Raw genomic sequence first — 25,791 nt, 5'->3', positions numbered from 1 at the left:
TTCAATGAGCTCTCCTATACATGAAAATTGCACTAAAGACGTGCATGACCCTTTTTTTAAAATCGAGGTACTTTGACGTTACCAAGATGTGTTGGGGTGCCATTAAGAACTTAATGGCACCACAGCGCACCTGCAAAAATGGATGTACATTTTTTTGTGCAATGCAGGAACCTGAGCATATTTTCACAATGCAAAAATGTAAATCTAGCCTTATAGGAAGCTGCATTAGGTGGACTTCACTGGTAGGCTTAACAGATATTTGTGGGGCTTTAAGGGGTAACGAAGATCAAACTATAGGTTATTTTTAAAGGTTTATATACATTTAGCATTGACCAATATAATATATATACAAATGCCTTTATACTTAAAGCCTAACTCCACTTTTGTTGAGAAAAAAACATTCCCCTCTGGGTGATCTATGTACATTACAAAGATTTTAACAAACTTTGTTGCAGATTCCTACCTTTTGTTATTCTGAAGAAATCACTGTTTGTTCCTCTATGCCCCTGTGCCAACTGAGTCTAATGGGAGTAGTTTCATAATTATCAATGAGCTGTGCAGCTGCAGGGCTCTAACGAGGAGAGCTGCTGGGCCTGCTTCCCTTTAGACATGTTTGTTTTGGGAGTATCTCATCAAAACGTAAATTGTTTTTGCAGGGGAGGCCAAAAATCTGACTTGCATCTTAGTGCAGACTTCTGGGAAAATCAGTAAACCAAACACACAAGCAGGAAGTGATGTTTCCGCGGAGCGTTCTGTGCACATTCTTTGTACAGAACAACTCCAGGTAGCCATATTGCATTGCATTTTCAGAAAATTACAGAACTGCAGATTGAAAAGGAAAGTATTTTTTTTAAAAACATTTAATTACAATATGACTTGTGTCGCAATTGTATACGCTATATTTTCTCTTTATTTGCTATATTTTTCCCCTATGAAAGTTGAGTTACCCTTTAAGTACTGCAACACATATTTATTTTAACAGGAGGCCACAGGTCTACTTTAAGATCAGTAGTAGTATTGTCATGCTCGGGTGCCACCAAGACAGGTTTTTGGCAAGTCCCATTAAATATTACTATAGGGCTCTAATTATGACCCTGTAGATATTGTATATGGGATAATGTACTCACTAACTTTGCCACCTGTCTACTAATCATCACACTGATTATTCTTTGTCCAGTAAGCAGGCAGCTGACACAGGTAGCAGTAAAACTGAAATAGATAATAGTGGTACCCCCTACCTGGACATACAGTGTATTGGAAGTGGGTAAATCACAAGACTTACTTCCAGGAGTAAAGAAACACCGCTATGAAACACTGATTAAGCACTAATGTTTTTTTCGAAACATGTCAGTTGTCTTTGTTCCTGAACCTCTGCAGTAATGTATGGGTTTTGTCTATTCTAATAAATGTGAGTTGCATCGGAGTGCGGCCGTGCCATTTTCCGTTTTCTTATACTGACTTCCTAGAATTCTGCTTTATTTCTGCCACAAAATGAACTGTATCCTTCTCTCTATTTAGTAGAGATGGTGGCTTAGGGTAATTTTTCCTTTTATACTGTACATGCAGAGTAAATGATTATGTAGCTTAATTATATACACAGTTAATGTACTCTTGGGCAGCTTTAGTTCTCAAGTGCTCTGGAATGAACATGTTTTCAAATGCTGAGAGCTGCTTTTGCTCTTCTTTGCTGTATTTTAGATGCTTTTAGCCACGATGCATTCACAACAGAATAGAAAGGAAAATACTTTAAAGCATAACTTTTTATCCTAAAAAATTATTTCCACTTTCATTTAGACACAAGCAACAAATCAATTTGTCTAGAGAAATGCTTTATAGTAGCAGAACGTGTGTGTGTGTGTGTGTGTTAGAGAATGTGGGGACACACCGGCAGAATATTATGGAAAGCCACCAGTTAAATGCAGCATAGAAGGCACTTAGAAAATAGTATAATCTAGGACTACTTCAGTGTAGCCTTAACTAAATGTTCAACATAGACACTGAACAAGCTCAATTTCTAGAATTACAGACTCATTTTTAGCTAAGTACATTCCATCACAGTAGAAGAGCTTATCCAATGCCAGCATGCTGCAGAGAAGGACCCTTGCTCACTGTTTGGAAACAGTGGCCTACCTGCTGAGACAGATATTTACTTCTGCAATCTGAAAAGCTCAATCTACCTGCTGACTAAAGTAAAACAAAAAGTAGAGGTATTATCTATCTAGCTCAGCTGTTTGATAAAAAGCTTTTTTATATAGTTTGAGGCACTCAAGGAGAAAACCCCGATTTCTACCAATTTTTCCTTTATATACCTTCTACTACATCACACTATTAAAGGCAAGTACACACGATAAGAAAATCTGTAGGGAAAATTCGTCCCACGACCGATCTGCCGATTTTCGGATTGTTAGTATGGTGCTTTCGACAGCCGACTCCGACTTTTTGGCTGACAAAATCCTGATGTGCAGGCTATAAAATTTTTGTTGTCCGTAATACAACGTCCGATTTTCGTCTCATTAGTACAGATTTCGACAGAAAAAAATCTTAAGAGCAAGACTAGGCATGCTCAGAGAGAAAGAACACATACAAAGCAATCCAACACATGACATCACTTCTGAAGTAGAATTCTGTCATACGGGAAAATTCGTATGAAAATAACCTCTTCACTTTCCACATCAGACTAGCGTGGCACAAAAAACGGACGACAGATTGTTCGATAATCTGATCGTGTGTACAGGGCTTTAGACTCAGCTTGGGGAATTGAAAGTGGAATAGTTCATCTCTCATTTAGAACATTTATTATGTAGTTCAGATCACATCAAACTCACCACAACATTCTATGAATGCTTGCAAGCCACATAATCTGATCCATTTAAAAAACACTCACAAGAAATGGCTCCAATGTATACCTGATCTTATGGAGGATGGATGGGACAAAGTTACTGGTACATGATTTTGTGATATCAGTACTGCGGACAAGCTTACATTGTTCAAATTCAGTCATCATCTTCATTATACACATCCACATTATTCCATATGGGACTTGGAACTCATGCCAAATGTCCCAGGTGTGGTGTTGCACCAGCAGATGTGTTACACATGCTTTGGATTTGTTCACACATCGCTATCTTTTGTAACAGTTTGTTCAATGTACTGGAATCCCATTTGGGCCTTCAGGCCCCAAAGACCCCTGAGGTCTGTATTTTGGGAATTCTCAATGACTTAATTCCTTCTATTTGTACTCATACTATGTTCGGACTCATTCTCTTTCAAGCCAAAACTCAATCTTCTCAATTGGAAGAATGCTGCTCCCCCAACTCTACAATAAATTTATCATTGAATTCAGCACTTCAAAAAATATAAAATGATATACAGTATACAAGTATGGCCTGTCCCAAAAAAAATTCTAAAATATTGTAACCCTCTACAGTCCAGTTGTCTGACTGTTCACAATCATGATTGTTAGTGTAGTTCTTAAGGGTGCATCAATAGATATACACAGTATATCACAAAAGTGAGTATTTTATTATATCTTTTCATGTGAAACACTGAAGAAATGACACTTTGCTACAATGTAAAGTAGTGAGTGTACAGTTTGTATAACAGTGTAAATTTGCTGTCCCCTCAAAATAACACAACACACATCCATTAATGTCTTAATTGCTGGCAAAAAAGTGAGTACACCCCTAAGTAAAAATGTCCAAATTGGGCCCAATTAGCCATTTTCCCTCCCCGGGGTCATGTGACTTGTTAGTGTTACAAGGTCTCAGGTGTGAATGGGGAGCAGCTGTGTTAAATATGGTGTTATTGCTCTCACTCTCTCAAACTGGTCACTGGAAGTTCAACATAGCACATCGTGGCAAAGAACTCTCTGAGGATATGAAAAAAAGAAGTGTTGTTCTACATAAAGATGGCCTAGGCTATAAGAAGATTGCCAAGACCCTGAAACTGAGCTGCAGCACGGTGGCCAAGACCATACAGCGGTTTAACAGGACAGATTCCACTCAGAACAGGTCTCGCCATGGTCGATCAAAGCAGTTAATTGCACATGCTCAGAGTCATATCCAGAGGTTGTTTTTGCAAAATAGACATATGAGTGCTGCCAGCATTGCTGCACAGGTTGAAGGTTGAAGGGGAGGGGGTAAGCCTGTCAGTACTCAGACCATAGGCTGCACACTGCATCAAATTGGTCTGCATGGCTGTCGTCCCAGAAGAAAGCCTGCAAATAGTTTGCTGAAGACAAGCAGGCTAAGAACATTTATTACTGGAACCATGTCCTGTGGTCTGATGAGACCAAGATAAACTTATTTGGTTCAGATGGTGTCAAGCGTGTGTGGCGGCAACCAGGTGAGGAGTACAAAGACAAGTGTGTCTTGCCTATAGTCAAGCATAGTGGTGGAAGTGTCATGGTCTGGGGCTGCACGAGTGCTGGCAGCACTGGGGAGCTATAGTTCATTGAGGGAACCATGAATGCCAACATGTACTGTGACATACTGAAGCAGAGCATGATCCCCTCCCTTTGGAGACTGGGCCGCAGGGCAGTATTCCAACATGATAAAGACCCCAAACACACCTCCAAGATGACCACTGCCTTGCTAAAGAAGCTGAGGGTGAAGGTGATGGACTGGACAAGCATGTCTCCAGACCTAAACCCTATTGAGCATCTGTGAGGCATCCTCAAACGGAAGGTGGGGGAGCGCAAAGTCTCTAACATCCAGCCATGATGTTGTCATGTAGGAGTGGAAGAGGACTCTAGTGGCAACCTATGAAGCTCTGGTGAACTCCATGCCCAAGAGGGTTAAGGCAGTGCTGGAAAATAATGGTGGCCACACAAAATATTGACTGTTTGAGCCCAATTTGGACATTTTCACTTTTGTTGCCAGCGGTTTAGACATTATTGGCTGTGTGTTGAGTTATTTTGAGGAAACAGCAGATTTACACTGTAAGAGCCGGTTCACACTACCACGACCAGAAAGTCGCCCCATGAAGGAGCGACTTTTTAGCACGACTTTAGCACGACCTTGAAGAGACTTTTGAAGAGACTCAGAGTTGTATAAAGTACTCGAAACCCATACTTGAGTAAAAGTACAAGTGCTCGATCAAAAAGTGACTTGAGTAGAAGTGGAAGTGCTTGATCAAAAAGTGACTTGAGTAGAAGTACTAAAGTATTCAACATTTTTTGTACTTAAGTATTGCAAGTAGTTTTTTTAAACATTTAGTACTGAAAGTAAAAGTACCAGTAGTTTTTAAAAAAAATTTGCTACTCAAGTACTGAAAGTAAAAGTACAAGTACTGTGTTATGTAGTTATTAAAGAAATAAGTCAAAAGTTTTTGTTAAAGTTAAAATTATTAAAGTTAAAGTTATTAAAGAAAGAAGTCAAAAGAAGTCAAAAGTCAAAAGTACACATGACATTATACACATTTTTTTGAGCTTCATGAAACCTGCCATCTACTGTTCTGGCAGTGGTAATTTTTATAATTGTAACGAGTAACTATGCAGCACAAAAAAAAAATATCGGAGTAGAAGTATTGAAATCATCGAAAAAATGTAGTGAAGTAAAAGTGGAAGTAGGAGAAAAAAGTTCTACTCTAGGAAAGTACAGATACCGCCTTTCGGTACTTAAGTACAGTAGTGAAGTAGTTCTACTTAGTTACTATACATCTCTGAAGAGACTTAAATGATAGGCGACTTTGTCTGTGGGGAATGCCTGGGTAATCTTGTTCTTCTTCCTGGAAAGTCTGATCACAGTCGCTTGAAAATAGATAAGGATCCAACTTAGAGGCGACTCCCATTGAAGTCTATGTGCAGAAGTCGGATAGAGGTCGCCTTGAAGTAGTACAAGAACCTTTTCTAAAGTCGGAGCGACTTCAGTAGTGCATATTAAGATGGCTATCATTCATTTACATTGAATTTGTAATGACAAGCGACTTGGGGCGACTTGAGGTCGCACAAGTCGCGTCCCAAATCGGAGTCGTGTGAACCGAGTCTTATACAAGCAGTATAATCACTACTTTACATTGTAGCAAAGTGTAATTTCTTCAGTGTTGTCACATGAAAAGATATAATAAAATATTAACAAAAATGTGAGGGGTGTACTCACTTTTGTGAGATACTGTATCTGTCTTTCACTTTAGTACAAAGTTAAAGTTAATACCTTGCTGTTTGCTAAAGGGAAAAAAGCAGTGTGGGTGTATGTATGTTGTGCATAGCTGTGTGTAAATGTTAGTGCAATGATGTAACTTTTACCTCCAGGCTCCGCATAGTCGCAACACAACTGTTGCTGTGTCTGCAGTTGTATCCATGTAATCATTACTAGAGTTGAGCGGACACCTGGATGCCGAACTTTTCCCGGACACCGAACCCTATTGAAGTCAATGGGGACCCGAACTTTAAGGCACTAAAATGGCTCTAAAACACCAATGGAAAGGGCTAGAGTGCTGCAAATGGCAGCAAAACGTAGTTAAGAGCATGGCAAGTGCTCTGCAAACAAATGTGGATAGGGAAATAACTTAAAACAACAAAAAAAAAACAGAAAAATAAAACAATGTTCTTCATCTCTGAAGGACGAGGCCCATATGGAGTAGGAGGGAGGTTGAGGTGGTGGTGGATGTGGCGGTGTCATAGGCGTGCACACAGGGTGTGCCGGGTGTACCTGGGCACACCCTAATCACCTAGGGCACATAGCATTATCGCTCTGTTTGCCAGTGAGGAGATGGGAAAGATCTCCCTCGGACCTGCTCTGCTCTATTTCTCTTTGCCAGCAGGGAAAGTAATGTATCGGGGCCATGTACATGTAGGCAAACACATGCATGTGTATTTAAACTTTGGGGTGCACACCCTAATGCAATAGGCTGCGCACACCTATGGGCGGTGTAGGTGGAAGCGGCGGTGGAGAAGGACCAGGGCCGGATTAAGAGCATCATGGGCTTGGTGCTGAGGATTTTGAAGGGCCTTAAGGGCCGTGCCTTGGCATGCACCCAGAGGAGGAAGGGTGCAGCCATGCATGCCTAATTCCACATGGGATGCTGTCTCTGAAGCCCATAAACACATCCATGCATCGGCAACTGTCCCTCCTTGTCCGGCCTTCGTGCTGTGTGGGGAGGTTCTGAGGGAGCTGCCTGGGGAAGCGAGCATAGAAGCCAGACTTCTGTGTTTACAAGTGACAGAAGAGCGGTAACAGTGAATATCGCCAACCTGGGGCCTATATAAAGGTAGGGGCCTGGAGCTGCAGCTCCAATAGCCCCTACGTTAATCTGGCCCTGAGGAGGACGAGGTAGCCAACACTGCTTCTTTTCACAAATTTTAAATGAGGGTACACCCCAAAAGAGTGAGAAAGAGCAAAAATGGAACAATGGCTGGGTAAGGTCGGTATCCATCGCTATTCTGCACAAGGTACGGAAAAGTCCCGTGGGATCCATGCCTGGTTCATTTTAATGAACGTGAGCTTGTCCACATTGTCTCTGGACAGGCGGCTGCGCTTGTCTGTGATAACGCCCCCAGCCGTGCTAAATACCCGTTCAGATAATACACTGGCTGCAGGGCACGCCAGCACCTCCAAGGCCTAAAGGGCAAGCTCAGGCCATGTGCCCAACTTGGAGACCCAGAAGTTGAAGGGGGCATTCAGTACGTCTAGGCGTGTGCACACATACTGCTCCACCATGTTGGTGAAATGCTGCCTCCTGCTAAGACGTTCCATATGAGCTGCTGGTGCTGCTGTTTGTTGTGGCGTGCTGACAAAGCTTTTCCACATTTCGGCCATGCTAACCCTGCCTTCTGAGGTGCTGGCGGTGCCCTGGTTGCGTTGGCAACCTCTTCCTCCTCCTCCTCCTCTGCCTTGTGCTTCCACTGTGGCCCCGCTGTCAGGTGGGAATGCCAGCAGCATGGCGTCTACCAGCGTGCGCTTGTACTCGCGCATCTTGCGATCACGCTCCAGTGAGTGAATTAAGGACGGTACGTTGTCCTTGTAACGGGGATCCAGCAGCGTGGCCACCCAGTAATCAGCACAAGTTAGAATGTGGGCAACTCGGCGGTCGTTGTGGAGACACTGCAGCATGTAATCGCTCATGTGTGCCAGGCTGCCCAGAGGCAACGAAAGGCTGTCCTCTGTGGGAGGTGTATCGTCCGTGTCCTCTGTATCCCCCCAGCCATGCACCAGTGATGGCCATGAGCTGGCCTGGGTGCCACCCTGCTGTGAACATGGTTCCATCTCCTCCTCCAGCTCCTCCTCCTCATCCTCCAGAACTGTGCCCCTGCTGGACAATTGTGTCCCTGGCGTTTGTGTGTGCAGGAACCCACCCTCGGAGCCCCTTGCGAATGACTGCCCTGAAAGCCTTGGAAATGTTACCTCTTCATCCTCCTCCTCCTCCTCCTCCTCATCCTGTGCCACATCCTCTTCCATCATCGCCCGAATTGTTTTTTCAAGGAGGCACAGAAGTGGGATAGTTAAGCTGAGAACGGCGTCATCGGCACTGGCCATGTTGGTGGAGTACTCAAAACAGCGCAACAAGGCACACAGGTCTCGCATGGAGGCCCAGTTATTGGTGGTGAAGTGGTGCTGTTCCGCAGAGCGACTCACGCGTGCGTGCTGCAGCTGAAACTCCACTATGGCCTGCTGCTGCTCGCACAGTCTTTGCAGCATGTGCAAGGTGGAGTTCCACCTTGTGGGCACGTCACATATGAGGCGGTGAGCGGGAAGGCCGAAGTTACGCTGCAGCGCTGACAGGCGAGCAGCAGCAGGGTGAGAATGCCGAAAGTGCGCACAGACGGCCCGCACTTTCTGCAGCAGCTCTGACATATCGGGGTAGTTTTTAAGGAACCTCTGCACCACCAAATTCAGCACATGCGCCAGGCAAGGGATGTGCGTCAAACCGGCTAGGCCCAGAGCTGCTATGAGATTTCGCCCGTTATCGCACACCACCAGGCCGGGCTTGAGGCTCGCTGGCAGCAACCACTCATTTGTCTGCTGTTCCATGCTCCTCCACAACTCCTGCGCGGTGTGTGGTTTGTCCCCCAAACAGGCAAGTTTTAAAACTGCCTGCTGTCGTTTACCCCTGGCCGTGCTGAAGTTGGTGGTGAAGGTGTTACGCTGTCCGGATGAGGAGGCGGTAGAGGATGAGGAAGCGGAGTAGGAGGAGTTAGGAACAGGAGGCAAACTGAAGCGCCCTGCAATCCTCGGTGGTGGAAGGACATGGGCCAAATTGCTATCTGCCTCAGGCCCATCCGCCACTGCATTTACCCAGTGTGCCTTTAGGGAGATATAACGCCCCTGACCGTGCTTACTGGTCCACGTATCGGTAGTTAGGTGTACCTTGCCAGAGATGGCGTTGCGCAGTGCACACCTGATTTTTTCCCCCACTTGGTTGTGCAGGGAAGGGATGGCTTGCCTGGAAAAGTAGTGGCGGCTGGGCACAACGTACTGTGGGACAGCCACCTACATAAGGTTTTTAAAACTGTGCGTCTCCACCAGACGGAATGACAGCATTTCAAAGGCCAAGAATTTTGAAATGCTGGCATTCAGGGCCAGGGATCGCGGGTGGGTAGGGGGGTACTTCCTCTTCCTCTCAAGTGTTTGGGAGATGGAAAGCTGAACGCTTCCACGGGACATTGTGGAGATGGTTGGTGACCCAGGTGGTGGTGTTGCTGACAGATCGTCTGTTTGCGGGGTGGCAGGTGCCGGTATCACTACAGATGTGGCTGGAGCGGCCAAGACTGCGGCAGAAGAGGAAGCAGGATGAGCCAGAGACGTTTCTTGGTTTTGAAGGTGTCTACTCCACTGCAGCTCCTGCTTTGCACTTAGATGCCTGATCATGCAGGTTGTGCTCAGGTTGAGAAGGTTTATGCCTCGCTTCAGGCTCTGATTGCACAGGGTGCAAACCACTCGTGTCCTGTCATCAGCACATTTTCTAAAGAACTTCCACGCTAGAGAACTCCTTTGAGCTGACTTTGGTGCGCTCGTTCCCTTGCTGCGTTGGGCAGTAGCGGGCGTAGTGTCTAGGGCACGGCCGCTCCGCTTCTGCACCCTGCTCCCTCTTCTGCTGTGCTGGTGGCTCTGTGCGACCACCGCCTCTTCCTCCAAACCACTCAGGTCACCTGCATGATGTTCATTCCATGTGGGGTCGAGGACCTCATCGTCCTCCACATCATCTTCCACCCAGTCTTCACCCCTGCCCTCCTTGTCGGTCTCCACAATGCTGAACGCCACAGCAGTTGGCACCTGCGTTTCGTCATCATCGGAGACGTGCTGCGATGGTCCTTGCATGTACTCATCTTGAGAAATAAGTGGTTGGGCATCGCTGCACTCAATCTCTTCAACTTCTGGGGCAGGGCTAGGTGGATGGCCCTGGGAAACCCTGCTGACAGAGTCCTTAAAAAGAAGAAGAGACTGCTGTATGGATTGGGGCTCAGACTGCTTGCCTGATTTCCAAGGGGGTGAGGTGAAAAACGGTTTGACATTGGCTGCAGGTGCCAACTCTGACCTTTCTGCAGTAGACTGGGTGGGAGACAATGTGAAGGAACCGGAGGCACTGTCAGCAACGCAATCTACTATCGCCTGTACTTCTTCAGGCCTCATCACGTCTAGAGGCGCATTATGCCCTACCAAATACTGCTGCAGGTTCTGTCGCCTACTCACACTTGTGGAAGGTGTTTCACTTGTGCGTGTAGCTGGCACAGATAGACCACGTCCTCTCCTTGCAACAGGAGCTCTAGCAGCAGCACCACGACCCAGGCCACGGCCCCTATTTGGCGGTCTCCTCATATTTCTGTAATTTATGATCTTGCCCTAGAAAGGTGTTTATTGAATAGCGGAACAAAACAACAACAGTATTGCACGGGTGTATTTGACAGTCAAATATGCAAACTATGCCGCAATTTAATGTTTTTTACCCCAAAAGGGTGTATATTGAATAGCGGAATAGGAAAAAGGATAAAAAAAACGGTGTATCTCACACGTACAAACACAGACTAGGCCCCGATTAAAATTTTTTGTACCCTAAAGGGAGGATGAGGAAGAGGAGTAGGAGGAGTTGGGAACAGGAGGCAAACTGAAGCGCCCTGCAATCCTCGGCGGTAGAAGGAGATGCGCCAAACAAATTTAAAAAGGTGTATCTCACATGTACCGATACAGACTATCCCGCAATTTAATTTTTTACACTCAAACAGGGTGTATATTGAATAGCGGAATAGGACAAATTTTACAAAACAGTGTATCTCAAACGTACAAACACAACCTAGGCCCCGATTACAATTTTTTGTACCCTAAAGGCAGGATGAGGAGTAGGAGGAGTTCGGAACAGGCAGGAGGCAGACTGAAGCACCCTCAAATCCTCGGCAGTATGAGATGCGCCCCAAAAATTGGAAAGGTGTATCTCACACGTACCGACACAGACTATCCCGCAATTTAATTGTTTATACCCAAAGGTTTTGATTAAATAGCGGAATAGGAAATATGATCAAAAAAAGTGTATGTATCTCACACGTACAGAAGCACACTAGGCCCCAATTACTATTATTTGTACCCCTAAAAGGCTGAATGAGGAGTAGGAGGAGTATGGAACAGGCAGCACCCTCAAATCTTCAGAAGTATGAGATGAACCCCAAAAACTTGGAAAGGTGGATCTCACACGTACCAACACAAACTATCCCGCAATTTAATTGATCCCCAAAGGTTTTTATTGAATAGCGGAATAGGAAATATGATCAAAAAAAGTGTATGTATCTCACACGTACAGAAGCACACTAGGCCCCAATTACTATTGTTTGTACCCCTAAAGGGCTGAATGAGGAGTAGGAGGAGTATGGAACAGGCAGCACCCTCAAATCTTCAGAAGTATGAGATGAACCCCAAAAACTTGGAAAGGTGGATCTCACACGTACCAACACAAACTATCCCGCAATTTAATTGATCCCCAAAGGTTTTTATTGAATAGAGGAATAGGAAATATGATCAAAAAAAGTGTATGCATCTCACACGTACAGAAGCACACTAGGCCCCAATTACTATTGTTTGTACCCCTAAAAGGCTGAATGAGGAGTAGGAGGAGTATGGAACAGGCAGCACCCTCAAATCTTCAGAAGTATGAGATGAACCCCAAAAACTTTGGACACAAATGTTTTTTTTTCCTGTCTGTCCCTAATCAGCAGCCAGCACCCCAAAAAGATTGTGTTCACTGTACCCCAAAAAGATTGTGTTCACTGCACCCCAAAAAGATTGTGTTCACAGCAGCCCAAAAAGATTGTGTTCACTGTACCCCAAAAAGATTGTGTTCACTGCACCCCAAAAAGATTGTGTTTACTGCAGCCCAAAAAGATTGTGTTCACTGTACCCCAAAAAGATTGTGTTCACTGCACCCCAAAAAGATTGTGTTTACTGCAGCCCAAAAAGATTGTGTTCACTGCAGCCCACACACAGCAAAATGGATGTGGACCACTGACACCTGCCTATCTCCTATCCCACACCACACAGCAATATCGATTGTAGTTTGTAGAACACACTGACCCTAAAAATCAGCAGACTCTCTCCCTAAAAGGATTGCTAAGATCGTAGATTGGTCACTGCAAACCCCACCCCACACAGCAATATCGATTGTAGTTTGTAGAACACACTGACCCTAAAAATCAGCAGACTCTCTCCCTAAAAGGATTGATAAGATCGTAGATCGGTCACTGCAAACCCCACCCCACACAGCAATATCGATTGTAGTTTGTAGAACACACTGACCCTAAAAATCAGCAGACTCTCTCCCTAAAAGGATTGCTAAGATCGTAGATCGGTCACTGCAAACCCCACCCCACACAGCAATAGCGATTGTAGTTTGTAGAACACACTGACCCTAAAAATCAGCAGACTCTCTCCCTAAAATGCCCACAACTCGCCCTGCCTAACACACTCCGACCTGTCCCTCAATTCTATGGGGACACAAATGAGTTTTGCCTGCCTGTCTGTCCCTAATCAGCAGCCAGCACGTATGTGTGCTCTGTCCCTGAACTAGTACACAGCAGAATGACGTCACAGCGGCGCTGCCTCGAACTTATAAAGACTTGGTCACATGCTTCAGACGGCCAATCACAGCTACTGATACATTTGTAGGCATGGCTGGGATGGCTTAGGCACACCAGTTAAACGCTTGTTGATTGGCTGTTGAAAGCCCGCCATGAAAAGCGCGCCAATGCATGCAAAACCCGGAAATAAAATGACCGAACACGGATTTTTACCCGAACATACAGTAAAGTTTTCGGGTCCGTGTTCGGGTAACAAAAATCCAATTATTCGGTACGAACACGAATAATACAGTCCGTGTTCGCTCAACCCTAATCATTACCAAAAATGAAAAATACAATAAACACCTTAAAATAATTAAACAAAGAAAGTTTTGTTTTGATTTAGGTATAACTCAGAGCCGGTTCACACTGAGGCGATCCGACTTCGAGGGGCGACCTGTGAAGTCGCGGTGCACAGCATGCACCGCGACTTCAGCGCGACTTGCAGGGACTTCACATAATGGAAGTCAATGCAAGTCGCTCCCAGGTCGCCCCAAAGTAGTACAGGACCCTTTTTCTAGCGACTTGTGTCGCTCCTATTAGAACGGGTCCTGTGCTAATCAATGGCGAGCGACCGAGCGCGACTTGTCAAGCTGACAAGTCGCCTGACAAGTCGCGCTAGTCTGAATGGGGTCTAAAGGTAAAATTTATTTTAGTTTTTGATGGAGTAGAGAGGGATTAGAACCTCTGTCAGTTTTTCTTGCTCTCTTTGCTGAGATTTATCCTCCCACTTGTCCTGGTAACAGTTACCATTGAGCGTGAAAGTGAAAAAAATCCCAAATCTTGGATTGTCACCAGAACAGATATAGAAGGAAAATCTCTCCATGGGGACACTAGTTCTGGTCACTTTGGGAACAACCAGGAATTACCTTTGGAGGGATTACCTATCACGACCTGTTTTGGCTATGGGACAGAAAGTGAAGGTATATCTCCATATCAACCATTTTGGGGACTCACCCCCAGAAAAACAAAGGTGTGCAAAGGTGCCTCCAAGCTGTGTGCATTCTCTGTACAGTAAATACTGTGGGTGTATGTATTATCATTTTAAGGCCTTACCTGTAGAGGTCTTTGATGAGTCCTTCTTGAAATCTAGAACACAGATTGTTCAGCAGTCGTTCATGCTGTCCATACAAGCATATAATGTTGGATGCAGAAAAAGGTTTCAAAGACAGACATGTTATGGTTTCTACTATACTGTATTGATTGATGTGCAGTCGGAAGTAATCACCATTCGCTGTCTTTCCTGTTACTATTTCTTGTCCCTAAAAAAAAGTCATAGTCATTTGTAATAAATTATATTACAGTATTCAAGTTTCAACGTTCTTTAATAATGTATAATATATCTCTACTATCAAAAAGCTGAAGCCATGGTAACATTTTAATTTGAAAAATATAGATTTGAGATGGTGTTCAGATCATATAGACATGTATGTTTGTATCCTATGTGTTCAGCAGATAACCTCAGCTTAGCTTTTATCTCAGGGCAACAAGAGTACCATCTGGGGAAGTCACAGGGCCAATAACATCATCACATTAGACCTGGAAATAAGAGTGTTTTTGCCCAGAGCATGGCTGCTGAGCCTTATTCTTAAGAGGGAAATGCCCATGACTTTATCTGTAGGGTATCAGAATATATTTTAGGGGAAAATCACTATGATTTTTCTTTTTCTTCTGAGCACCTGTTGTGCGAACGGTGGAAGAGCAATATATGGGAAGAGTTCTGGTACCTTTGCAAATAACATCAGAGATCAAAGAAAATTGAGAAATTGTGGAGGATAAAGGGGGTCATGCATGATTTCAGCAGAAGAGTGTAGCAAACCACGTGGTATCCATATGCCCCTTAAAGGAGAAAGTGCATTTTGACCTATTGTTTACGGGTCAAACAACAAGGTGAGAATTTGGTGTGACTAGCTGTAGATTCACATGGGGAGCCATATAGTATGATATTGAAATAATTGTACAGCACAAAGGAATGAGCACAAAAGGGCTCTGAACAATGTGGGACTTTTATTTGTTTTGCACACATTGCTTTGGTAAATACACAAAGTGGTGTCATATATGAACGTTATAAAGATCTGTTCAGTTTTAGTAAAAACATTGATTTTTGTATAGTTTGTGATTCATATTGTTTGGAGACAGGAAGAATGATGTAATTTTAGTATTCGCAGCGCTGCAGTCAGTATTTACAAGAGAGTCTAATGTGGTCTGTAGTATTCCATAATGTTTCTAACCATTCTAAGGTCTATAAAGTACCATCAGAATTGTCCACACTACAGCTTTACAGCTCTGTGGACCCTAGAGTTTTACCATTTACTGTTCTGGAAGCTGATCCAACTATTATCTGCACCATCAGACTGTCCCGAAATGTTTGGGTGTGACCCCCTGGTTGACCCTCTTCTATCTATACTTCCACTCTACCCCTTTCTTTTTCATTATTTGGTCTTATTTTTACCTTCTGATGTATTTGATTGTTTTTTTTCATTTTTCATTTTTATCTGACTGTTTTTGTGGTCATACTTTCTGGTACCTAAACAATGTTTTTTTTTGTGCCAGTTATTCCCCCAAGCCCCCTTCGCTTTCCCTCCCCCTTCCATCACCATTACCAATATATTATCATTATAACATTTATGTGTGGCGATGTTAAAATATTCTCCTCATCTAGTCTAGATAATGTAGATTAGTGTAAAATGTTTAGGATTAGTGATGAAGGATGAGTTTATTAATGAGTCTCCCTAGAGGGACCGCTGGTTGTTATGTTTGTGCATAACACTGATTTATTTTTTGATCATCTTTACACGCATTATAAATGCCATTCTGGTTATATCTGACTGATAACCGGAGAGAAACCTTTTTCTTTCCATAATGTGTTTTTCATTATTGTACTTCTTTTTTCTCTAATAAAAAGATTGAAATACAAAATGTCCGGGTGTAATTTCACTGCAAATTCATCAGAGCCTATTCTACCCCTTGCTGCTTGACCTTGATCTATATATATATATATATATATATATATATATATATATAAAATCAAGTACTACTACTTTTAGTCAGATCTAACAATTATAGTTGAGGAGGAGAAAGTTACATTTCTTCAGCCTTTCATAGAACCTGCCTGCTCTTAGTATTACAGTTCTAAGGCGAAAGATCCTCATATTTAGCATTTTAAATGCTCAATTCCAACTCATTTTCTTTGAGCCTGAGTCCTCAGCTTGTGACTGGACAATGCAAGGAGCATGCATAAATTAGAGAAGTTATGACATGTCTGGAGGTGTAAACAAAGCTTAGCGTGCATGCCTTTATTTCTCTGCGTCAAGCAGGCTGCACTCTAAAAGTCCCGGCTGTAAGTGGAGGATTAGGAGGAAGGAGAGTGGGAGGAGGAGCTGTGGGGGTGAGCTGCCCCCCCCAAGTTTCTATTGGCAGCAGCAGGGTCATTGGGAACTAAAGCTGCCAGCAGAGTATAACTGTTTGTTTATGCAGTGTGTATGCATGTGTAATGCAGTGTGTACTGTATGTATGTGTATCAAGGCAGTGCAAAGCCCTGCCACTAGGTAAGAATAGACAAAGGTGACACATGATTCTCACAAATGTAGAGTGAGGAGCTCCATAAGTTCAGTCCAGAGAGGAGAAAACTAGTCTTTCAGTTTTCTCTGGGTTTTCACATTTTTGTATCAAGGTCTGGGGATCAGATGGCTTCCAACAGCTTTGGGAAGGAAGAAGCATCTAATCCCGTGTCCAGGTCTTGTCGAAAACCAGCAGGGTGTGTGGGCAGCCCTTGTAATCCAGGACCTCACAATAGTGCAGGTCTCAGAGCTGTGCATGTCGGCACAGGCCAGGTGTGGTCTGTGAGGGAACAGACCCTAAGCCTGAAGGCTTGAGGATACAGAGTATGTTCAAAGAGAGCTGCGGGAGTGCAGAGATTGCAGGTAAGCACAGAGCGCTGTTAGTCAGTCTGGAGGACCAAGGCAAAAAACCTGAGAAGAAGCCAGGAAGCTTGACAATGTTTTCTTTCATGTTTGAACAATGGTGGAAACCCCTGTGTGGGCAACTGTTTTGTTTGAACTTTTCCTTCATTAAATTAAAAGTGTGCCACCAAGCCTCAAAACTATTTTTGGAGTGGACTGAACTCACTGGGATGCTCTACACTTAAGCACTACCTCCTGCCATATCACAGTATTGAGTGTAAATGTATGTTTTACAGTATATATGTTGTATGCATTATGTATGTTTTAAATGTTCTCAGATATGACAACTGTGTAGGAGAAACAGGAACAGGAACTCTAGCAGGGTGATAGCACTGTTAGAGTATTAAATTGATATAAGAAATCAGTGTCTGATTCAGCCATTAGGCTCTACCTTTAATTCATATAATCCTGTTACGTGTGTTTAAATGTGAATAACACTCAAAACTCTGCCAGTAAAAAATGGAAACATTTTTTTCATTAATTAGTCAAAAGAGTTTTAAATGCAATCATTAGTCAAAGTAATATCCATTAAGGTCCATTTGAAAGGGCATTGAATTTTAGGGACAGTCGATGTTCAGCTCATATTGAATAGCCTATGTACAAGTGAGTTGCTTACTACTTGTAGAGTACAGCACAGCCCTTTTATTATTAGCAAGGTTTGTTATCGTCCTGTTTACATGACTAGCTTTTATTTCTGTAATGTGATATAATAATATTAACGGCTCTTTTCTTTTCTAATCATGGAAAATTTAGACCTGAAAATACTGCAGAGTTGGTTCAACAACAAAGAGCACTTAGAACAAAACACATTATGATAGGTACAAGAGAAAGGGAACATAAAGAATCTCTGGATTACTGGAGTCACTAAGTGGAGTAACTGGTAGAATATGCAGTATGTCTGATGTCATCCACAGTGAGATTAATGGGAAAACAAATTTTAATACTGCAATCGTGTACAAATATTATATTGTGAGGGTCCACTTACATTTGTGCAGTGCAAAAAAACAGGCATTAATGTGCATTAACCACTTCACCTTTCCTCCTGGTGGCCATTTAACTGGACTTTAATGCCCACTTTTCCTGGTACCACATATAGTCATTACGTGGTTGGTAACGTGTTGCATGTAAGCAGCCCACTGAAAACAATATGACCCACGATACGTTAGTGTGCCCCTCAGGCTCAATCAATCTGGGGAGCAGTGTAAATAGTTCCGCTTCTGCTGCGGAAGTGTCAGTGAGGGATAGAGCTTGTCCCAGCTCCTGTAATCACTTAAGGGAAAGGAGAGAGAAATCCCTAGTGCTGGTCATCCAAGGAGTCCTTGGTAATGAGAGTGGTAAACTACAGCGCTTTAGTGTACCCCTTAGTGATAACAAATTATATAATGCAATGTGAAAATACTTTACTCAAAAATAATCAAACCCTTAGGTAAGCAAAGTGTCAGAGTGCAATAAATATCCTGACTAAACCAATAATTACCAATTAGTTATATAATAATACAATTAATAATATTGCTCAATAAACAATAAAAAACAACCAATAAGACTTAAAGGTGCACGTGATCTGTATAAAGTATAAATTATATATAATAAGTCCAAATAAAGTGACTGTAGTGACCAAACAGTTCAAATAATATAAGTCCTTGTGCAAATGTGCTTGTCCAGTAAGCTCAAAGTGCAAGTGCTCTGATGTGACAATGATGCACAGATGTAGTTCTGGTCATTACATAGTCCCAAGACATATTATGTGGAATCCTGATCCCAAAATGACTACCCTAGTGTTTCTTGACCCTATTCCAGTCACAGTACCCTTTAAAATTATGTAAAATCTTGAGACATCCCTGACATACATGTTACTTACCATCAATGGGAAATCTGATCCTAGGATGATGCACACAACCTCCTTGATGAAATTAACTTCACATCAGAAGCCCCCCTTCACATCAAAGCTCTCTCCATCATATCAATGTCCCCCATCACATCAACAGCATCCCCTCATCTTAGGATGCTCTCAACACATCAGAGCTCCACCAATGCCATTGGAGGCCCCTCTATATATCAGGGTCCCCATTCAGAGAGCCTCCTATTCCCATCAGAGCCCTATATTACACAAGCAGCATGGAGGAGAATGGAAAGCACAGCAGATCTGGATGAAGGTGCACTCCATTCTCTCCTGAATGCCGAGGGCGACCCTGCACTCTGCCTGCCCTGGATTAGCACTATGCATTTCCATGGTGCAGGTGGGACACTGTGTATCCTGGCCCTAAAGCTTCAATGGTTGTTGGTGTTTGGCCTACATCATGGCAGTGAATGACACTGATCCAGGGCAAACAACATCCTGTGGTCACGGCATCCCAGTTGAGAAACACTGGACCAACCCACCCTGAACACTTTTTTTAAAAAAATTCTTTACACCCTAAATACTTTTATATGTGTCCTAGAGCAGCCCTCATAATTTCCACTCGCCTTCTCACATTAGGCTAGTGGAAATAAGCTAGGGTAAAGAATATATCAAATGGTATTGGTGTTCCAATACATCAGGCCCTGAATGAGCCCCGCAGGGAGCCATGTATTTTGAGGAGACACCCAACCTGGGACTTTGTAGGCAGGAATTGATTGGCATAGATAGATAAATAAAAAACCATTTAAAATATAATAATTTTATTAATACATGTGTACAAAATTGTTAAAAAAGAAGACACAGATGCAAATGCATCAAACTACAGACAATGTGGAAAATGTGTAATACATAAAATTATGAACCATATCCTAGAGTAGTGGGGTCACCCAGGTCCAACATGTTTCGCCAACTCTGCGGGCTTCTTCGGGGACCGTGAGTGCTGGTGACCTCTATGCAGGTTCTAGGTATAGATAACATATTGTCAATACAGAGCTATGTATATTCTGCTTTTTAAACATCACATAGAAGAAACATATTGGTAAAGTGTGACACCATATATGTTCATCATCTGAGTGTAGATAAACAGTCAAACACTCACCACTATTATAGAATTTGGGGCACAATCAAAAATCAGCAATTGATGGCATGATCTGTGAATCCAGCCGGGGAGTGCTCCCACTCCCGGACGACAGTCCAGACAAAAAAGTCCTCAAACAATAGTGAAAACCAGACAACGGTTTCAATCTGGCGACCAGAAAATAGGGGAAATATTCGACAAGGACAGAGGTAATGAAAACACACGAGATGAAGATCTTTATAAAGGCTTCAAAGCCCAGGACTTTCGCAACCTTAAGATATTGATGCAGCTTCTAGAGGAGAATAGGCAATACACTGATGGTTCCTCCTCTGACTCTTCATCTGATGATGAACAAGACCAAGCTAGTGAGCCACGGAAATTTAAACCCAAATCTACCAAATTTCCCAAGCTTCAAACCTGCCCAGCGATATGGGCATTTGTGAAGCAGACCCAGAATGAGATTGACAACTTGGAGGTCCCCTATTTTGGGACCTCCAATTTGTCACCCTCCCAAAGGGCTGCTTTAGATGACCTAGTCCATGATGACCTTGTTGTCGTCAAACCCTCTGACAAGGGAGGCAACTTGGTCATCATGAACAGGCATTAATATGAAACTATGTGTTTCGATATTTTATCAAATAAGGAGTGGTATATACCAATATTCCTGGACAAAGTTGAGACCTTTAAATCTAAATTCAAGATGATATTATTGGATGCCCTACAATCACATATCATAGACCAGGATCTCTATGATTATCTCAATGTCAAATGGCCAGTATTATCCACCTTTTACTCATTGCCAAAGGTGCACAAATGCTTGGAGAAACCACCCGGCCGCCCAATCATCTCGGGGATGGGTTCAATTACTGAACCATCCAGTCGATTTGTAGATGAGCAACTTCGCCCACATGTTATGGGCCTTCCATCGTATCTTAAAGATACGTTGGAATTGTTAAGGGTACTGGAGGACCTTACGGTACCGGTGGGCTCCATGCTTGTCACCCTGGACATTGAGGCCCTATATTCTAGCATCCCGCATTGTAAAGGCGTGGAGGTCATCTCTTTGTTCCTCAAAGAGCAGACTCATCAAAAATGGCCATTGGCCGACTTCACATTACAGCTCCTTGACCACATCCTCAGGTCCAATGTATTTACCTTTGGCGATACCACTTACCTCCAGGTACAGGGGGTGGCGATGGGAACTTCGTGTGCCCCATCGTATGCCAACCTGTACCTGGGGGGGGTGGGAGAGGGAACTGTTCGCCAATTATGCCGCCTCAATGTATCTGCGCCACAGGACAATGATGTCATCATTGTGTGGACAGGAACAGTTAAAAAATTACTACAATTTGTGGATTTTATCTCCAACAATAATTATAATCTTAAATTTACGGTCCAACACGACTTGGAGAAAATATCTTTTTTGGACACCATGATATTTTTGAATTCTGATGGTACATTACATACCTCACTGTACCGCAAGGATACAGCGGGGAATACAATTCTGCACTATACAAGTAGCCATCCCCGATCATTAGTGTGCAGTATCCCGTACTCCCAGTATCTGAGAGTGCGGCGGAACTGCACCCTGGATGCGGATTTCAAGCGAGAAGCCAAAGCCCTTCAGGGAAGACTCCTAGCAAGAGGATACAGTAAAAAAATTCTAAAAAAAAGCGTTTAATAGGGCTAACTTGCAATCCAGGGATAGGCTAATTTTTGGTCCCCGTAAAAAGCAGCAAACCAATACCACTAAACTTATTACAAAGTTGAACACACATCATTCGACAGTTCGAGGTATTTTAGCAAACAACTGGCATTTCCTCACTGAGGATGCCACTATCACCAAGTATGTTAAGCCCTATCCAGAAGTGGTTTATCGTAAGACACCTTCCCTAAGAGACAGACTTGTCCATAGTCACTACAAGAATGCAGATGAGGGATCGGTTGGAGCGATAGGTGGTCTCGGCACATATCGGTGTGGTGAGTGCCCTGAATGTCCATGGGTGAGGGAGGGATATTTATTTCCCCTACCTCGTGGTGGTACTTTAAAACCTCGGTTTCGCATCACATGCCTCACAGAGGGTGTGGTATATCTTGCCACATGCATCTGTGGGGCATTCTACGTGGGCAAAACAAAGAGACCCTTTGCCCATGTGTCCATGACCACCTATATTACATAGACACTGGTCTAATGTATACACCCATATGTAAGCATGTGGGGATACATCACAATTTCGACCCACATACAATACAGTTTATAGTGTTGGAGGCCGTCAAACAAAACCCACGAGGGGGGAATTTTGATAATGCCATCCTGAAGGCTGAAGTAAAATGGATTTATCAATTGCAGGCCACAAGACCCCCAGGGTTAAATACTATCGTTTAAACCCTTTCTAGAATAAGAAGGGAACTGTAGTGACTCTGGACGACACTGTCTCTTCCTTCTCTTCCCCTCCCTTTTTTTTTTCTCTTTCTTTTATGTTGTTTTTGTCTGTCCTCCTCTATGTCTTTTGAAGTTTGCTGGTATCTTTGGATACCAATTTGTACTGATCTAGCACATTTACAATATTGAATTTATACAAGTATATATTGTTTCTTTTCAAATAATCATGTATGATCAACTGTTGATGACAACATGTAAATTTGATATATCTTACTGTTCTGTATATAATGGCAATGTTCTCTGCGGTAGTCCAGCTGGGCACACTTAAGATCCTCTTTTTGAATGGTGGACACTCGGGCGCCAAGCCGGGGGAGAGGTTTTTGAGGCTATGTTAAGAACTTTCGCCTCCTCCCCAGTTTCCCAGAGTCCGCCCTTTCCTGTGGACGGATGTGGCGATCCAGTCTCAGCACCCCGCCTCCTTAGTTTTGGCGGGCTGTGCTGGATAGGATCGCAAAATGGCGCCCGCACCGGAAGCGTTCTACAGAGGTCAGTTACGACCGCATCACTTCCGGTGGGACCGGGTACTTAATAACCAGCAACGGCGCAGCTCAGGTAGGTCACGACTATTGATTGGCGTTAACCGCCGAGCTGAGAACACATCTCTGGACATACTGCTATTTTGGTAAGTGTTATCATTGAACGTAACCATGTCTGGCAAACATTATGGACACTTGTATTTCTTGTGCTTTCTTCTCTTATCTCCAGGGGTCTTCATCATCCTTACTTACCTTCACACTTTCCCCTTGGCCAGGTTACTCAGTTGTTTGGGTCTAACTCTATTTCCTCTTACCCTGCTTCTTGCCTGATTAGCCTCACCCGGGTATTTATTGCTGGGAACACAGGAGTGGAACTGTGGATGGTGACTCCGCCAATATTCCCTGGTCTTTTAGATGCACTTTTCTGGTGTAAAATGTTTTCTATTTGGATACATTGTCTGACTAATGTTTGCCATACCGGTTGAACGATAATCATTATATTGGTTTGGCAATTTGGATACGGCTTACTCTGTTCGCCCATTTTGACCATACATATGTTATCTCTTGCCTCTTTTCCTTTTTAAGGCAGAAAGCAGAAATATTTCCCCTATTTTCTGGTCGCCAGATTGAAACCGTTGTCTGGTATAACCCGGTCCAGTTTTCACTATTGTTTGAGGACTTTTTTGTCTGGACTGTTGTCCGGGAGTGGGAGCACTCCCCGGCTGGATTTGCAGATTATGCCATCAATTGCTGATTTTTGATTGTGCCCCAAACTCTATAATAGTGGTGAGTGTTTGACTGTTTATCTACACTCAGATGATGAACATATATGGTGTCACACTTTACTAATATGTTTCTTCTATGTGATGTTTAAAAAGCAGAATATATATAGCTCTGTATTGACAATATGTTATCTATACCTAGAACCTGCATAGAGGTCACCAGCACTCACGGTCCCCAAAGAAGCCCGCAGAGTTGGCGAAACATGTTGGACCTGGGTGACCCCACTACTCTAGGATATGGTTCATAATTTTATGTATTACACATTTTCCACATTGTCTGTTGTTTGATGCATTTTCATCTGTGTCTTCTTTTTTAACAATTTTGTTCACATGTATTAATAAAATTATTATATTTTAAATGTTTTTTTATTTATCTATCTATGCCAATCAATTCCTGCCTACAAAGTCCCAGGTTGGGTGTCTCCTCAAAATACACGGCTCCCTGCGGGGCTCACTCAGGGCCTGATGTATTGGAACACCAATACCATTTGATATATTCTTTTCTCATATGCTCTTAGGGATGTGGCAGGATTTGCCTTGGCTTAATGGCATTTAGGGTTTGCACTTACCATTTTCTACTAATAAGCTAGGGTAATTGTGGAGGGGTGGTGGACTGGGCCAGGAGGCAATTGCCCCCCAGGCCGCTCTGATGCCCTGTAAAAAAGGCAGTACTGCTTCTTCCAGAAGCAATCAGCCAGGAAACTGTCAGGAGGAGAGCCTGCTGGATTACACAGAGAGGAATCTCTGGCTGTGACACAGCTTGGATCTGAAACACCAGCCGCTGTCAAACAAAGCCCCGCCTCCTGGATCCAATCCTATGATAGACAGCACACTTGTCCAATGCCAGGAAATTGAATCAGTGTGCTGTCTATCACAGGAGCTGGTCCAAGGAGGCAGGGCTTTGTTTGACAGTGTCACAGTGGGAGATCACCTCTCTGTGTGATCTGGCTGACTCTCCTCCCAATTCCTCACTGTGATCCCGATGCAGTGAAAGGCTGCACTAATTGGCACTAAGGAGGCTGCACTAAATGGCACTGATAGGTTACACTGATGGGCGCTAATAGACTGCCTTGATGGGCACTAATAAGCACTGATGAGGCTGCACTGATGAGCACTGATGAGGCTGCATGGATTGGGCACTGATGAGGCTGCACTGATGAGCACTGATCAAGCTGCACTGATGGGCACTGATGAGGCTGCATTAATGGGCACTGATAAGGCTGCACTGATAGGCTGCATTAATGGCCACTGATAGGTTGTATTTTTGGGCACGGTTGAGGCTGCACTGATGGGCATTGATGAGGCTGCACTGATGGCCACTGATGAGGCTGCACTGATGGCCACTGAAGAGGTGGCACTGATGGGGCAGGACTGATTGCAACTGATGAGGTGCCACTGATTAGCTGCACTAATGGGGCAGCACTGATAAGGCACTGATAAGGCAGCACGGATATGCTGTACTGATGGGCACTGATAGGCTTTACAAAACTAGTGAGAAAACTACCAGAAAAGATGGGTATGGCAAAAATTTAATTAGCCTCCACCTATAAAACCATTCCTGTTTCGGGGGCCATGTCATTGTTGCCCTTCTAGTGCACCTGTTGTTATTTTAATTAACAACAAAGCAACTTAAACTGATTTACAACCCCCTATGCTACTTAACTGACTTAACTGACCGGATCAATATCCCAGGAGTTGAATTGACTTTATGCTATACTCTGATTAAAAAAGTGTTTCTTAAATTTTTTGAGCAGTGTATATATAGGGCTTTTTCTCAGCTGGAACTTGGTGGAACTCAGTTCCACCACTTCTAGCTCAGGCCTTCTGCTCCCTGCTCACCACTATCACTTGTAAACACAAAAGTCTGTCTGGCTCCTGTGTTTAGAAGTGATAGATTGTCTCCCAACGGCTCCTACAGATTTGATCTCAGGAGCAGTTCTCACTGAGCGTAGGATGGGGACAAGGTAGATGCAGTGAAGATGCTGACACACCAACTGGATGATCTCCCTGCAAGTGAGAGAGGCGCAAACACCTACAGTGTGCAGGAAGGTACTAGAGTCGGCTGGGTGCTTCAGTTTAATACAAACAAACTTTTTCAGTTTTGCCTTGTTATTAGA

General features: G+C 43.6%; 1 protein-coding gene across 1 annotated transcript in view; it reads right to left on the bottom strand.

The window, feature by feature from the left end:
• Positions 1–25,791, bottom strand: part of CFAP61 (cilia and flagella associated protein 61) — a 612,448-nt gene that overhangs the window by 167,021 nt on the left and 419,636 nt on the right. The window contains 1 exon segment of the mRNA XM_082249457.1: positions 14,093–14,298. Coding sequence (XP_082105583.1) covers positions 14,093–14,298 — 206 coding nt within the window.

This window comes from Pelophylax lessonae (genome assembly GCF_965119305.1).
Source record: "Pelophylax lessonae genome assembly, chromosome: 3".
NCBI classification, from domain to species: domain Eukaryota; kingdom Metazoa; phylum Chordata; class Amphibia; order Anura; family Ranidae; genus Pelophylax; species Pelophylax lessonae.
The sequence above is the reverse complement of the archived record's forward strand: the minus strand, read 5'-3'. Positions and strand labels throughout refer to the sequence as shown.